The sequence below is a fragment of the Amblyraja radiata genome, chromosome 6, assembly GCF_010909765.2.
Source record: "Amblyraja radiata isolate CabotCenter1 chromosome 6, sAmbRad1.1.pri, whole genome shotgun sequence".
Classification (NCBI taxonomy): Eukaryota; Metazoa; Chordata; class Chondrichthyes; order Rajiformes; family Rajidae; genus Amblyraja; species Amblyraja radiata.
The window spans coordinates 86948805-86964512 of record NC_045961.1 but is presented as its reverse complement, the minus strand read 5'-3'; the positions used below and the strand labels follow the sequence as shown (position 1 = coordinate 86964512).

Genomic DNA, 15708 nt, shown 5'->3' with positions numbered 1-15708 from the left:
CACAAATTCACAACTCTCTGGGTGAAAATGTTTTTTCTCACCTCAGTCTTAAATGACCTTCCCTTTATTCTAAGACTGTGGCCCCTGGTTCTGGACTCGCCCAACATTGGGAACATTTTTTCTGCATCTAGCTTGTCCAGTCCTTTTATAATTTTATATGGTTCTATAAGATACCCCCTCATCCTTCTAAACTCCAGTGAATACAAGCCTAGTCTTTTCAATCTTTCCTCATATGACAGTCCCGCCATCCCAGGGATCAATCTCGTGAACCTACGCTGCACTGCCTCAATCACAAGGATGTCCTTCCTCAAATTAGGAGACCAAAACTGTACACAATACTGCAGATGTGGTCTTACCAGAGCCCTATACAACTGCAGAAGAAAGGGTTCAGAAAAGATTTACGAGGATGTTACCAGGACTAGAGGGTGTGAGCTATAGGGAGAGGCTGAGTAAGCTAGGTTTCTATTCCATGGGGCATAGGAAGGTGAGAGGAGATCTTATAGAGGTATACAAAATCATGAGAGGAATAGATCGTGTAGAGTCTTTAACCCAGAGTAGGGGAATCGAGGACCAGAGGACATAGGTTCAAGCTGAAGGGGAAAAGATTTAATAGGAATCCGAGGGGTGACCTTTTCACACAGGGTGGTGGGTGAATGGAACAAGCTGCCAGAGGAGGTAGTTGAGGCTGGGACTATCCCATCATTTAAAAAACAGTTGGACAGGTACATGGATAGGACAGGTTTGGAGGGTTCTGGACCAAGCACAGGCAAAGTGGGACTAGTGTAGCTGGGGCATTGTTGGCCGGTGTGGGCGAGATGGGCCGAAGGGCCTGTTTCCACACTGTATCACTCTATGACTCTATTCATAATAAAGTATTCATGTATTCATTCATTCATTGCAATCTTTTGCTTCTGGATTAGGTAATGTGGCCAACATCCATGGGTGGTATCTGACACAGCACAGTGTTACAGCACAGAAACAGGCCATTCTGCCCATTGGCTGCTTGCTTGCTTCAAGTCGGGTAACCCCACACCATTTCCCTGTCCTTTCTTCGTCACTCTGCAAATATCATTCTCCATAGTGCTGATCTAATTCTCTTTTGAAAAACCTGATTATCTCTACTTCCACCACTGTTTAGGGAGGCTATTTGGGTGGAACTGAGAAAAGGGAAAGGGGTAGCAACACTTATAGGGGTGTATTATAGACCGCCAAATGGGGAGCGAGAATTGGAAGAGCAAATATGTAAGGAGATCGCAGATATTAGTTGTAAGCACAAGGTAGTGATTGTGGGAGATTTCAATTTTCCACACATAGACTGGGAAACACATTCTGTAAATGGGCTGGATGGTTTGGAGTTTGTAAAATGTGTGCAGGATAGTTTTTTGCAGCAATACATAGAGGTACCTACTAGAGAAGGGGCGGTGCTGGACCTCCTGTTAGGAAATGAGACAGGTCAGGTGGCAGAGGTATGCGTTGGGGAACAGTTCGGGTCCAGTGATCACAATACCATTAGTTTCAATATAATTATGGAAAGGGTCAGAACTGGACCTAAGGTTGAGATTTTTGATTGGAGAAAGGCTAACTTTGAGGAGATGCGAAAGGATTTAAAAGGAGTGAATTGGGACATTTTGTTTTATGAGAAAGATGTGGAAGAGAAATGGAGGACATTTAAAGGTGACATTTTAAGAGTACAGAATCTTTATGTCCCTGTTCGGTTGAAAGGAAATAGTAAAAATTGGAAAGAGCCATGGTTTTCAAGGGAAATTGGACACGGTTCGGAAAAAGAGAGAGATCTACAATAATTATAGGCAGCATGGAGTAAATGAGGTGCTTGAGGAGTATAAAGAGTGTAAAAAGAATCTTAAGAAAGAAATTAGAAAAGCTAAAAGAAGATATGAGGTTGCTTTGGCAAGTAAGGTGAAAGTAAATCCAAAGGGTTTCTACAGCTATATTAATAGCAAAAGGATAACGAGGGATAAAATTGGTCCATTTGAGAGTCAGAGTGGACAGCAATCTGCAGAGCCAAAAGAGATGGGGGAGATATTGAACAATTTATTTTCTTCGGTATTCACCAAGGAGAAGGATATTGAATTATGTGAGGTAAGGGAAACAAGTAGAGTAGCTATGGAAACTATGAGATTCAAAGAAGAGGAAGTACTGACACTTTTGAAAAATATAAAAGTGGATAAGTCTCCAGGTCCGGACAGGATATTCCCTAGGACATTGAGGGAAGCTAGTGTAGAAATAGCAGGGGCTATGACAGAAATATTTCAAATGTCATTAGAAACGGGAATAGTGCCGGAGGATTGGCGTTCTGCGCATGTTGTTCCATTGTTTAAAAAGGGTTCAAAGAGTAAACCTAGCAATTATAGACCTGTTAGTTTGACGTCAGTGGTGGGCAAATTAATGGAAAGGATACTTAAAGATAATATATATAAGCATCTGGATAAACAGGGTCTGATTAGGAACAGCCAACATGGATTTGTGCCTGGAAGGTCATGTATGACTAATCTTCTTGAATTTTTTGAAGAGGTTACTCGGGAAATTGATGAGCGTAAAGCAGTGGCTGTTGTATATATGGACTTCAGTAAGGCCTTTGACAAGGTTCCTCATGGAAGGTTGGTTAAGATGGTTCAATTGTTGGGTATTAATGGTGGAGTAGCAAGATGGATTCAACAGTGGCTGAATGGGAGATGCCAGAGAGTAATCGTAGATGGCTGTTTGTCAGGTTGGAGGCCAGTGACTAGTGGGGTGCCACAGGGATCTGTGTTGGGTCCACTGTTGTTTGTCATGTACATCAATGATCTGGATGATGGTGTGGTAAATTGGATTAGTAAGTATGCAGATGATACTAAGATAAGTGGTGTTGTGGATAATAAAGTCGATTTTCAAAGTCTACAGAGAGATTTATGCCAGTTGGAAGAGTGGGCTGAAAGATGGCAGATGGAGTTTAATGCTGATAAGTGTGGGTGTTACATCTTGGCAGGACAAATCAAAATAGGATGTTCATGGTAAATGGTAGGGAATTGAGGAATGCAGTTGAACAGAGGGATCTGGGAATAACTGTGCACAGTTCCCTGAAGGTGGAATCTCATGTAGATAGGGTGGTAAAGAAAGCTTTTGGTGTGCTGGCCTTTATAAATCAGAGCATTGAGTATAGAAGTTGGGATGTAATGTTAAAATTGTACAAGGCATTGGTGAGGCCAATTCTGGAGTATGGTGTACAATTTTGGTCGCCTAATTATAGGAAGGATGTCAACAAAATAGAGAGAGTACAGAGGTGATTTACTAGAATGTTGCCTGGGTTTCAGCAACTTAGTTACAGGGAAAGGTTGAACAAGTTAGGTCTTTATTCTTTGGAGCGCAGAAGGTTAAGGGGGGACTTGATAGAGGGCTTTAAAATGATGAGAGGGATAGACAGAGTTGACGTGGATAAGCTTTTCCCACTGAGAGTAGGGACGATTCAAACAAGAGGACATGACTTGAGAATTAAGGGACAGAAGTTTAGGGGTAACATGAGGGGGAACTTCTTTACTCAGAGAGTGGTAGCTGTGTGGAATGAGCTTCCAGTGGAGGTGGTGGAGGCAGGTTCAATTTTATCATTTAAAAATAAATTGGATAGTTATATGGACGGGAAAGGAATGGAGGGTTATGGTCTGAGTGCAGGTAGATGGGACTAGGGGAGAATACGTGTTCAGCACAGACTAGAAGGGCCGAGATGGCCTGTTTCCGTGCTGTAATTGTTATATGATTTAGGGCAGTGAGTTGCAGCTGAGATCATAGCTAATCGCTGCATTAAAAAAAACGAAATGGAACTGATGGGATGGCTGTGCTGAGATCAGCATGCATCTGATGGGCTGAATGGTATCCTGTGTCACAGGAAGTGGTTAATGGGACAGCATAGCAGTGGAAATACTTCCCTCTTCAGTCAGGTAGTTGCCAACACCTTGTCACCGTTCACACACAAATAATAAGTATACAGGCAAAGACTGAATTAAATAAAAGATTGTCAAAGTTCCAGATTTAATAACTTTGACGAATAAAACTCAACATTTAAGACTCTACAATGTATTTTTCTTCAATTGTTTTTAAATCATTATCCCATACAAAGACATACCTTCTTCTGCTGCATCAGATGTATCGGTCCTGTCTGTGGGAAGCTCTTCATTGCCGTTGAGGTCGAAGGAGGACACCGGTGATGGGGTGGGCAGCACTATTCTGCTGCCTCTGCTAGTCTTCCTCTCTGAACGGCTCCTCTCCCAACTCTCACCTTTGACCTCTTCTCTGGGGGACTGAACAGGAATTAGATACTTAAAAAAAAATATGTTACTTGACACAGATAGCACCCAAACTATGATTCGGCCCATTTTCTAAAGGAGTGCTTGGTCATTTGTGGTCTGGACACATTCGTGCGAGAGTATTCGCTGCCCACGTTCTCTCCTCACCTCACTCACACCCACAGATCACAACAAGTGCCGTCGGAGAGGGGGGGGGGGGGTGGGGGGCGGGGTGGGGGGGGGGGGGTGCAGACTGCAGTCACGGGTCTCACCGTGGGTGAGAATAAAGCATATCCTAAAAAGGAGCAGGCAACAATGATTGGAAGAAACAGAAATACAAATGTTGCATGTTGCGTGTTAAAGCAACTTCAAATATTGGACTAATGCCCCTGTCCCAGTTAGGAAACCTGAACGGAAACCTCTGGAGACTTTGCGCCCCACCCAAGGTTTCTGTGCGGTTCCCGGAGGCTTTTGTCAGTCTCCATAATGGTCAAAAGTGGTTTCCGCTTCTTCTATGTTCCGGCGATTATTTCAAAAAATTCAAAACCGGCCGCGACTGAAAATAGGTTGCTGTTTTAAAAATCGGTAATTTTTTAGTCAAAGCCGGTTGCGATGCTAGTTGAAGGTGGTTGCCGGAGGTTGCAGGTGGTTGCCAGAGGTTGCAGGTACCTGATGATGGAGGGACTAGGATTGAGGTGATACAAGGCCTAGGGCATGGAAGTGCGAGAAACTTTACCGAGAAACTCTTTCAACATTCCTTATTCCTGGAACACAGGTGGTGGGGAAAGGCAAGCAAGAAATGGAACATTGGTTGTCCTGGTGTTCACCATGACTCAAGATGCAAAATATGGATGTGCACCTTATTTGGAGGGTGTGATTCAATTGTTAACTGAAGGGAGTGTGAGGGAGCGGGTTTGGACCAGGGATTCCTCAGTGATGCGAAGATCTCGACAGAGGATCCATTTGGGAATGGGGGGCCACCAGACACATGGAACTGCAGATGTTGGTTTACAAAAAACAAGACACAAAATGCTGGAGACGGAAAAGGCAGCATCACTGGAATACATGGATAGTTGACATTTCGGGTCAGCAAACTTCTTCATTCTGATTGTATGGTGGGAGGGGGAGAAAGAAAGCTAGAAGAGAGGAGGGCTAGCACAAAGCATGGCAGGTAATAGGTGAACACAGGCAAAGGGGGTATTTAATAGGCAGTTAGTTGGACAAAGGTCATAGATGAAAGAAAAACCTGTGAGACAAAAGGATGGAAGAGTCCACAGGAAACCATGAAGAAGATTCCCGACGGTACACAAAATTGCTGGAGGAACTCAGCGGGTGCAGCAGCATCTATGGAGCGAAGGAAATAGGCGACGTTTCGGGCCGAAACCCTTCTTCAGACTGATGGGGGGTGGGGAAAGAAAGAAGGAAAAAGGGGAGGAGGAGGAGCCCGAGGGCGGGCGGATGGGAGGGTGGGAGGAGACAGCTAGAGGGTGAAGGAAGGGGAGGGGACAGCACAGGCTAACCAAATTGGGGGAATTCAATGTTGATGCCATAAGGGCGCAAGGACCCCAGACGGAATATGAGGTGCTGTTCCTCCAATTTCCGCTGTTGCTCACTCTGGCAATGGAGGAGACCCAGGACAGAGAGGTCGGATTGGGAATGGGAGGGGGAGTTGAAGTGCTGAGCCACCGGGAGGTCAGGTAGGTTAAGGCGGACTGAGCGGAGGTGTTCGGCGAAACGGTCGCCCAACCTACGCTTGGTCTCACCGATGTAAATTAGCTGACATCTAGAGCAGCGGATGCAGTAGATGAGGTTGGAGGAGATACAGGTGAACCTTTGTCGCACCTGGAACGACTGCTTGGGACCTTGAATGGAGTCGAGGGGGGAGGTGAAGGGACAGGTGTTGCATTTCTTGCGGTTGCAACGGAAAGTGCCCGGGGAGGGGGTGGTGCGGGAGGGAAGGGAAGAATTGACGACTATCCTTTCTCTCTGGAGATGCTTCCTGACCCACTGAGTCATTCCAGAACTTTGTGTCTGTCATTGGTATAAATCAGCAATAGTAGTTCTTTGTTTCTACAGGAAAAATTCTGTTTGGTTGCATAACTTCAGGCCCTTTTCTGGATATAGACCCCTGGTACAAATGCACAAAGCTTTCCTGTCATAAGTCTTCAAGAAGGAACTGCAGATGCTGGAAAATCGAAGGTACACAAACATGCTGGAGAAACTCAGCGGGTGCAGCAGCATCTATGGAGCGAAGTAGACAAAGTGTTCAAGAAGGAACTTCAGTCTGAAGAAGGGTTTCGGCCCGAAACGTTACCTATTTCCTTCACTCCATAGATGCTGCTGCACCCGCTGAATTTCTCCAGCATTTTTGTGTACCTGTCATAAGTCTGCTGAGTTAAGTGGGTCCTATGAACTTATCACAGCGGTTAGGGAATATGTGATTCTGTTCCATTCTGTTTGTAGTTTGTTTGGTTGTTTGTTTGTTTGTCTTTTTGCACAAAGTCCGCGAGCATTGCCACTTTTCATTTCACTGCACATCTCGTATGTGTATGTGACGAATAAACTTGACTTGACTTGACGAACTTTAATTAAAAAACTGGTGATTCACAAAGCTAACTGTGGATTCTGGGCATTCCTATATCCCCAATCCTACAGACCCTGCAGGTTGAGTTAGCACCCAAAGATTAATCTGCTACTGTCCTCACCTGGGACAAATGGATGGATGAATGTGCTCCACATACTGGCAAGTCAAACTTCTCCTTCAGTATCTCCTTAGGTCCCTATTCCCATAGTGGAATTAGGACCATACATTGTCTACATGGACGGTTAAAGGAACAATGAGAAACCATACTTCAAGGAATTTCGTAGTCAGAGTGTAGTGAATCTAGAATTCATTGTCACAGAAGGTTGTGGAGGCCAAGTCAATTTTTAAGGCAGAGATTGCTAGATTCTTGATTAGAACAGTATCAGAGGTTATGGGGAGAATGGGGTTGAGAGGGAAAGATAGATAGATAGGTCAGCCATGATTGAATGGTGGAGTAGACTTGATGGGCCAAATTGAGCAATTCTGCCCCTATAACTTATGAAGTTATGAACTAACCTCTGTCCATAGGTGTATATGCAGGCACGTTAGCAAGCCAAATAAGAAGAGCTGGTCAGGACTCGTTACTTCTGTGCTCAATATCCTGCAATGACCCTACAGTCAGAAACACATATCGCTGTGTGCACAATTAAACAAGGTCTTCCACCTCTTCTCTTAAGAAGATCTTGCAAGTTTGAGCATTTGCCTTGCACCCAACAATTCCTACCATCTTGATCCTGGCATTTTACCCTTTGATGCTCTCTGTCCATCCACAAGGATACTGAACACAGGAGGACAAGCTGGGATTGGAGGGGTAAGATTCCAGTCCTCCACATTGTGGGAAAAATCGAACTCTGTCAGTCTAAGTTAGGAAGATTACAAGACACGAGGGTGGAGATGATTTCCAAAAGAGCAATAATCAAGACCGGACTCTCATGTAAATCTGCAGTGGAGACAGATTCCAGACACATGGCACCTGGGAGAAATGCAGGAACATGGATAATTGGCATTACCTGTTGTTGTAAACTTTGAACAATGGAGTGAATTTTGTGGCTGGCACGCTGCAAAAATAGAGGAAAACAAAAGATCCAGGGAAAAGAAGCAAAATTGTTCTTACCATGGCTGATCCATTATCCCGGGTGAGAGGTGTAGGAATTATAAACACAGTGTCTCCAGACAGAAGTGGGGAACTTGTATCCTGAGCACATGTGCCAGTCCAAGATACTTTCGGTGTACTTGCTTGCATTCCTTTATCATTATAGTCATTGCACACGTCTTTGCCCACAGTTCTAAACAAGAACAATACTGTCATGTACCAGAAAGGGATTCACCCCATCACCTTCACATCCCCTCCCTCCATCACCCTGAATTAATTGTACTGTGAGCAGGCAAGGCCTTTGCTTTTTCAAATGCCCTGTCATTTTAGAATTAAGTGAATATTAGATTTAATGATTTTTGGTCCTTATTTTCTGATTTACTTTGAATTAATATAGTTTGGAGTAAACTACAATATTAAGAAATGTTTGCATTTTGCTTCTCATTGATTAAAAGATACATTTTTCTCTTTGGTAAATAACAAAAACAACAACTAACCAAATCTACATAAATTTCTCACAGAATAATTCTCCCAAACGAACAACGCAACAGTAAGGAGGTGACATATCTGTGCTGACAGAGGAAATTAGTGATAGTGTTTCATCCAGGCAGAGGTTCATAGAGTTCCAACAACACTTGGGGGCATTTAGAATTCAGCAAAAGAGGGCCAGGATAATTGATAAAGGAAGAGAAGGTGGAATATCAGAGTAAACAAAGAAAATAAAATTATAAGGAATTCTAAAGGTAAGTAAAAAGGAGCAGAGCAGTGATGGAAAATGTAGGTACCCTTGCATCTGATACTGGAGTACATAGAACAACATGGAACATGGAACAGTACAGTACAGGAATGGACCCTTCAGCCCAGAATGTTTGTGCCGAACATGATGCCAAATTAAACTGGTCTCATCTGTGTGTACACAATTGAAATCCCCTGAGCTTCCATGTGACTATCTAAAAGCCTCTTAAATTGTATCTGCCTCCACCTGCACCCCTAGCAATGTGTTCCAGGTGCCCACTACTCTTGCGTAAATAATTGTGCTACATATCTCCATTAAACTTTTCATAGAAACATAGAAACATAGAAAATAGGTGCAGGAGTAGGCCATTCGGCCCTTCGAGCCTGCAGCTCCATTCAATATTTCCTCTCCTATCTTCCAGCTGTGCCATCTCGGGTAGGTCATTTCCACCCTGGGAAAAAGATTCTGACTGTCTAACCTATCTATGCCTCTCAAAATGTTATATATCAAATGTCTATCAAGAGTTTGCAGAGGGGATGAAGAAATGACAGAGGCAAAAAACAGTTACTTTGGGAAAACCTAGTAGACATAGAAGTAAAATGGTTATGGCACATGGGACATAAGGTGTGTTGGCAAACTAGATCCAAAATTGGCCTGAACTACAATGGCTAGGTTTCCACCTGCAATTGATGGGACCAGTGTTTGTAATTAATTGTAAAACACATTAAGTTATTACAGTCTAACAGCTATTAGGGGCACTACACTAGCTCTTCAGAAAATGTCAGTGCATTGAGGCTTAAGTACACGGAATAAACTTAAGGAAATAATTTTTATTGCTAACAAAAATCAATTCATCTTCATCAATATTGTCATTTCTTTACTATACTTTAGACTTTAGAGATACTGCATGGAGACAGGTCCTTTGGCTGACCGAGTCCATGCCGACCAGCAATCACCCCGTACACTATCCTATGCCCCAGGGATAATTTTACAATTTTTAACGAAGCCAATCAGCCTACAAACCTGTACGTCTTTGGAGTGTGGAATGAAACCGGAGAAAACCCACGCAGTCACAGGGAGAACGTACAAACTCCATAAAGACAGCACCCGTATCAGGATCGAACCTGGGTCCCTGGCACTGTAATGCCCCTGTCCCACTTAGGAAACCTCAACGGAAACCTCTGGAGACTTTGTGCCCCACCCAAGGTTTCCGTGCGGTTCCCGGAGGTTCCCAGAGGTTCCCGGAGGTTTTTGTCAGTCTCCCTACCTGCTTCCACTACATGCAACCTCCGGCAACCACCTGCAACCTCCAGGAACCTCCAGGTTCTTTAGTAACTTGTCAGTTTCTTTGTTGAACTAAATTAAGGCGCATGTTGCAATCAAAAGCGCTTGAACAATTGGTTGGGAAGAAAGCCAAAAGTCTCCAAAGGTTTCCGTTCAGGTTTCCTAAGTGGGACGGGGGCATTAGGCAGCAACTCTAGTGCTGTGTCACTGTGCCGCCATAAATGATAAGCATTGGAATTTCCTAACTGCAGGGTTCAACTCATCAATTAACTAAACAAGGCGAGTATTTGATCAGCAGTTGATATATTAAAGTACAATTAAACTGATTGGCTAGTAATTAATACAACTTGGTAGATATCAGTTTACAATGCAGACTTTTCCTTACCCTGCCAACGGGCCATTCTCATGTGATAATCGGTTATCCATTTCATGTGTATTTACTCCCCGATCTCTGTCGTAATTCTGGTGTACCATGCTACAGGGCTCCAATTAACTACAGGCCTCACATGCTGGAAACACAAAGAATGTGGAAATGAAATAAAGAACCTGAATCACCACTCAGATTAGGAAACTGACTCCACACTAACAAGGAGTGGAATTATATATGTTCAACTGTTTTGAGAACCTTGACAGAAATGTCGATGTCCATCAATAGATTTAAACCACTTGGTCCCACTTGGACCCTGCACAGTCCACCAGCAATAAAAGCCATATCAGAACATTAAAAAATTGGACAATGATGAATTACCTTCCTTCACTGCATTAAAGAGAGGAGATGTGGCAAACACTCAGCAGGTCAGGCAGCGTCTGCGGAGTGAGAAACAGAATTAATGTTTCAAGTCAAGAACCTTTCATCCGATTTAAAGTGAGTTGTGACTTATTCAATTACCTCAGGGAAGTTCAATCATTCTGTTCATGAATATGATTAAAATGCATATGTTCTCCTGTCCTAACCCCAAGTGAATCACCAGCATTAAACTGCCAGAACATACTTTCAATAAAATAAAATTAATAACATCAGTATAGACGTCAAAGAATTCATAGGCACAAAAAGCTGGAGTAACTCTGTGGGTCAGACAGCATCTCTGGAAAAAAAGGAACAGGTTACGTTTTGGGTCAAGACCCTTCTTCATAGTTCATCAAAGTGAGAGGTAATAACCAGGGATATTCGCTCCTAATAACAATTCTACCCAATGAGTCAAGTGCATCTATTTAATTGGTGAAATCAGGTTCCAAATGAAACAACCATTGAAAGCTAATCAATATTACAAAGTATTTTAAAGATTCAAGTACATCTACAGAACACAACATCAAACCACATTGCAGGTACATGGGACATTTGGGACATTAGCTGGTAACAAATGAAAATCTAGATGGGCTTATTAGTAAATTTGGAGATGACAAAATAATTTGTGGATTTGAGGATGATAAAGAAGGTTTTTATAGGGCACTGCTAGAAATAAGCCAGTTGGAAATATGGGCAGAGAAAAGGAAGATGGAGTTTAATCTGGACATGCCATGAACAAAGCCATGCTGACTATCCCTAAATGGTCTCATCCAAATGTGTATGAATCCTATTCCTATGAATCCTCTCAATCACTGGTGTGAGAAAAAGATAGCCAGAAAAAGCAGCCTACCAGAGGACTGGAAGAAATTCAGAGTCCAGCAGAGGAGGACAAAGGGCTTAATTAGTAAAGGGAAAATAGATTATGAAAGAAAACTGGCAGGGAACATAAAAACTGACTGCAAAAGTTTTCATAGATATGTGAAGAGAAAAAAGATTAGTTAAAACAAATGTGGGTCCCTTGCAGTCATGAAACAGGCGAATTGATCATGGGGAACAAGGACATGGCAGACCAATTGAATAACTACTTTGGTTCTGTCTTCACTAAGGAAGACATAAATAATCTGCCGGAAATAGCAGGGGACCGGAGGTCAAATGAGATGGAGGAACTGAGTGAAATCCAGGTTAGCCGGGAAGTGGTGTTAGGTAAATTGAATGGATTAAAGGCCGATAAATCCCCAGGGCCAGATAGGCTGCATCCCAGAGTACTTAAGGAAGTAGCCCCGGAAATAGTGGATGCATTAGTGATAATTTTTCAAAACTCGTTAGATTCTGGAGTAGTTCCTGAGGATTGGAGGGTAGCTAATGTAACCCCACTTTTTAAAAAGGGAGGGAGAGAGAACACGGGGAATTACAGACCAGTTAGTCTAACATCGGTAGTGGGGAAAATGCTAGTCAGTTATTAAAGATGGGATAACAGCACATTTGGAAAGTGGTGAAATCATTGGACAAAGTCAGCATGGATTTACAAAAGGTATATCATGTCTGACGAATCTTATAGAATTTTTCGAGGATGTAACTAGTAGAGTGGATAAGGGAGAACCAGTGGATGTGTTATATCTGGACTTTCAGAAGGCATTCGACAAGGTCCAACATAAGAGATTAGTATGCAAACTTAAAGCACACGGCATTGGGGGTTCAGTATTGATGTGGATAGAGAACTGGCTGGCAGACAGGAAGCAAAGAGTAGGAGTAAACGGGTCCTTTTCAGAATGACAGGCAGTGACTAGTGGGGTACCGCAAGGCTCAGTGCTGGGACCCCAAGTAGGCTGCAAGGTGACTTGGATAGGTTGGGTGAGTGGGCAAACGCATGGAAGATGCAGTATAATGTGGATAATGTGGGTGTTATGGTACACCAGTCATTGAAAGTAGGCATGCAGGTGCAGCAGGCAGTGAAGAAAGCGAATGGTATGTTAGCATTCATAGCAAAAGGATTTGAGTATAAGAGCAGGGAGGTTCTACTGCAGTTGTACAGGGTCTTGGTGAGACCACACCTGGAGTATTGCATACAGTTTTGGTCTCCTAATCTGAGGAAAGACATTCTTGCCATAGAGGGAGTACAGAGAAGGTTCACCAGACTGATTCCTGGGATGTCAGGACTTTCATATGAAGAAAGACTGGATAGACTTGGTTTGTACTCGCTAGATTTTAGAGGATTGAGGGGGGATCCTATAGAAACATACACAATTCTTAAGGGGTTGGACAGGCTATATGCAGGAAGATTGTTCCCGATGTTGGGGAAGTCCAGAACAAGGGGTCACAGTTTAAGGATAAGGGGGAAGACTTTTAGGAGCAAGATGAGAAAAACATTTTTCACACAGAGAGTGGTGAATCTCTGGAATTCTCTGCCACAGAAGATAGTTGAGGCCAGTTCATTGGCTATATTTAAGAGGGAGTTAGATGTGGCCCTTGTGGCTAAACGGATCAGGGGGTATGGAGAGAAGGCAGGTACAGGATACTGAGTTGGATGATCAGCCATGATCATATTGAATGGCGGTGCAGGCTCGAAGGGCCAAATGGCCTACTCCTGCACCTATTTTCTATGTTTCTATGTTTCTATGTGAAGCTCATCAGCCCTTAATTTCCTGTATTATCACCATTTCCCTTCTTAAACAAAGGCTCTTCGCCAGTCCTCTTGGACCTCGTCAATGGTTAGAGAGGATACGAAGATATTTGCACCTGCAATCTCCTCTCTTGTCTGTCCCAAGAACCAGCTTACAGACTTTCAGTCGGATAAGCAACCCTTAACCACTCCCCACTGTCTATTATCACTAAACCAATTTTGGATCTAGTTTGCCAACACACCTTATGTGTTTGCCAACACACCTTAAGTCCCATGTGCCAGAACCTTCAAGACTAGCCTACTATGAGGCTACTAGCCTACATAAAGTATTTCTATCGCCCTGTCTTTACCAATTTTGTTACTTACTTCCTCTAAACACTCAGATTGGAGAGATAGGATTTCTTCTGCACAAAACCATGTGAACTATTCCTAAATTGTCCCTATGTACCACCTGCCATATCCTCACCTTAACAATCTAACTTCTGGATTCTTCTCATGTTCCTTATTACCACCAACATTTATATTGTCCAGAAACATGGATGGATTATACATGATTACATGAGCAAATTCACTGATGGGTATCATGAGCATCAGCACTGACCACTATAGTCCCCCCTCAGATCTGCCAAACAGACTTCCCTTTTAAATTCCCACAAAGAGTTGTCTCAATCTTTGTAACTTCTAAGCACCTCGTTTCCATTTTCTTACAAACAATCTCCAGCATTTTCTCCATCAGTCTCACCAGTCTGTAGCTTCCATAGACAAACCAGTCTATAGTTTCCATAGGTAGACACAAAATGCTGGAGTAACTCAGCGGGCCAGGCAGCATCTCTGGAGAGAAGGAATGGATGGCGTTTCGGGTGGAGACCTTTCTTCAGACTGATGTCAGGGGAGTGGGCGGGACAGAGATAGAATGTACTTGGACACAGTAAAGGGCCTGTCCCACAAGCATGCGACTCCATGCGGCAAGCGCAACCTAACGTGGTCGCTTGAGCCCTACGGCCTCGCGGGGCCGGTCCCACTTCGATCGCCGGAGCCGTATGGAGTTGTGCGGAGTTGGTCCCGACATCGCGCGGGGCTCCGAAAAACTGACCGTGTTCAAAAATTCCGTGCGGCAACGGCCTGTCGGCCCGCAGCCGCCTCGACGCCGTACGCACCGCCTCGACGGGCATATGCAGCGTCTCGACGCCGGACGCAGCGTCTTGACGCCGTACGTCATGCAGACTTCGCTCGAACTTCACGTCACTCACTCGACCTCCGCGCGGCCCCCGCTTCTGGTTTGGTCGCGCTCGCCGCATGCAGGTGCATGCTGGTGGAACCGGCCCTGTCCGGGGATCACTCGACCTCCGCGCGGCCCCCGCTTCCGGTTCGGTCGCACTTGCCGCGTGCAGGTCACATGCTCGTGGGACAGGCCCTTAAGACTAGTGGAGAACTGGGAAGGGGGAGGGGATGGAAAGAGAGAGAAAGCCAGGGCTATTTGAAGTTAGAGAAGTCAATATTCATACCGCTGGGGTGTAAGCTACCCAAGCGAAAAATATCAGGTACTGTTCCTCCAATTTGCTGGGCCTCTGACAATGGAGGAGGCACAAGACAGAAAGGTCGAATTGGGAATGGGAGGGGGGGTTAAAGTGCTGAGCAACAGGAGATCAGGTAGGTTAAGGCAGACTGAGCGGAGGTGTACAGTGATGACTGAGCGTATAGTTTACATATTTGCTTCAGCAATGGAGTTACCATTTGCCAACTTCCAGTTTGGAGAACCCATTCTCGAACAAGTGGAGTCTTGGAAGATGACTACCAATGCATCCACTTTCTCTGTAGCTGCTTCCAACAAAAACCCAGAACTCAAGTTTTCGGTCTCATGAATTTCTCTAATACTAAGTTTTCAACTCACACAAAAATCTCCGAGATCCACGTTCACCTGGGTGTGCAGTCCCAATTCCCAGTAGTTTTTTGTGTCTTCTATGCTATTAAAAACAAAAGACATAAAGTGCCCGAGTAACTCCGTGGGTCAGACAGCATCTTTGGAGAACATGGATAGATGATGTTTTGGGTCGGGACCCTTCTTTACACTGATTATGGTGGTGGAGCGGGTTAAGAAAACTAGAGGAAAGAAGGTGCAGAACAACGTCTGGCAAGTGAAAGGTGGATAGGAAGATGGATGGACATGGATGGCCAGAGCTGAAAAGACTAAAGGTGTGAGATAAAGATAGAAGAGTTGAGAATTGTGAAGACAGGGGAAGGAATGTAGGTGGAACGGGAACGGGAGAAATGGATGAGAGTCGGGCCGGGGCACAGGGAAGAGAAGGACATGCAGAAGATGGGGCGCG

General features: G+C 44.1%; 1 protein-coding gene across 4 annotated transcripts in view; it reads right to left on the bottom strand.

The window, feature by feature from the left end:
- Window positions 1-15708, bottom strand: part of gramd1c (GRAM domain containing 1C) — a 61284-nt gene that overhangs the window by 30406 nt on the left and 15170 nt on the right. Inside the window, exons 2-6 of one of the 4 annotated variants that reach the window (XM_033023126.1) lie at window positions 15273-15340; window positions 10723-10781; window positions 10360-10483; window positions 7976-8147; window positions 4118-4292 (exon numbers count right to left, since the gene is read on the bottom strand). In XM_033023126.1, coding sequence (XP_032879017.1) covers window positions 4118-4292; window positions 7976-8147; window positions 10360-10448 — 436 coding nt within the window. In that variant the 5' untranslated portion in view covers window positions 10449-10483; window positions 10723-10781; window positions 15273-15340. Of the gene's footprint in view, window positions 1-4117; window positions 4293-7975; window positions 8148-10359; window positions 10484-10722; window positions 10782-15272; window positions 15341-15708 lie in introns of those variants that run through there. The other 3 variants (XM_033023124.1, XM_033023127.1, XM_033023125.1) reach the window with 3 other exon arrangements.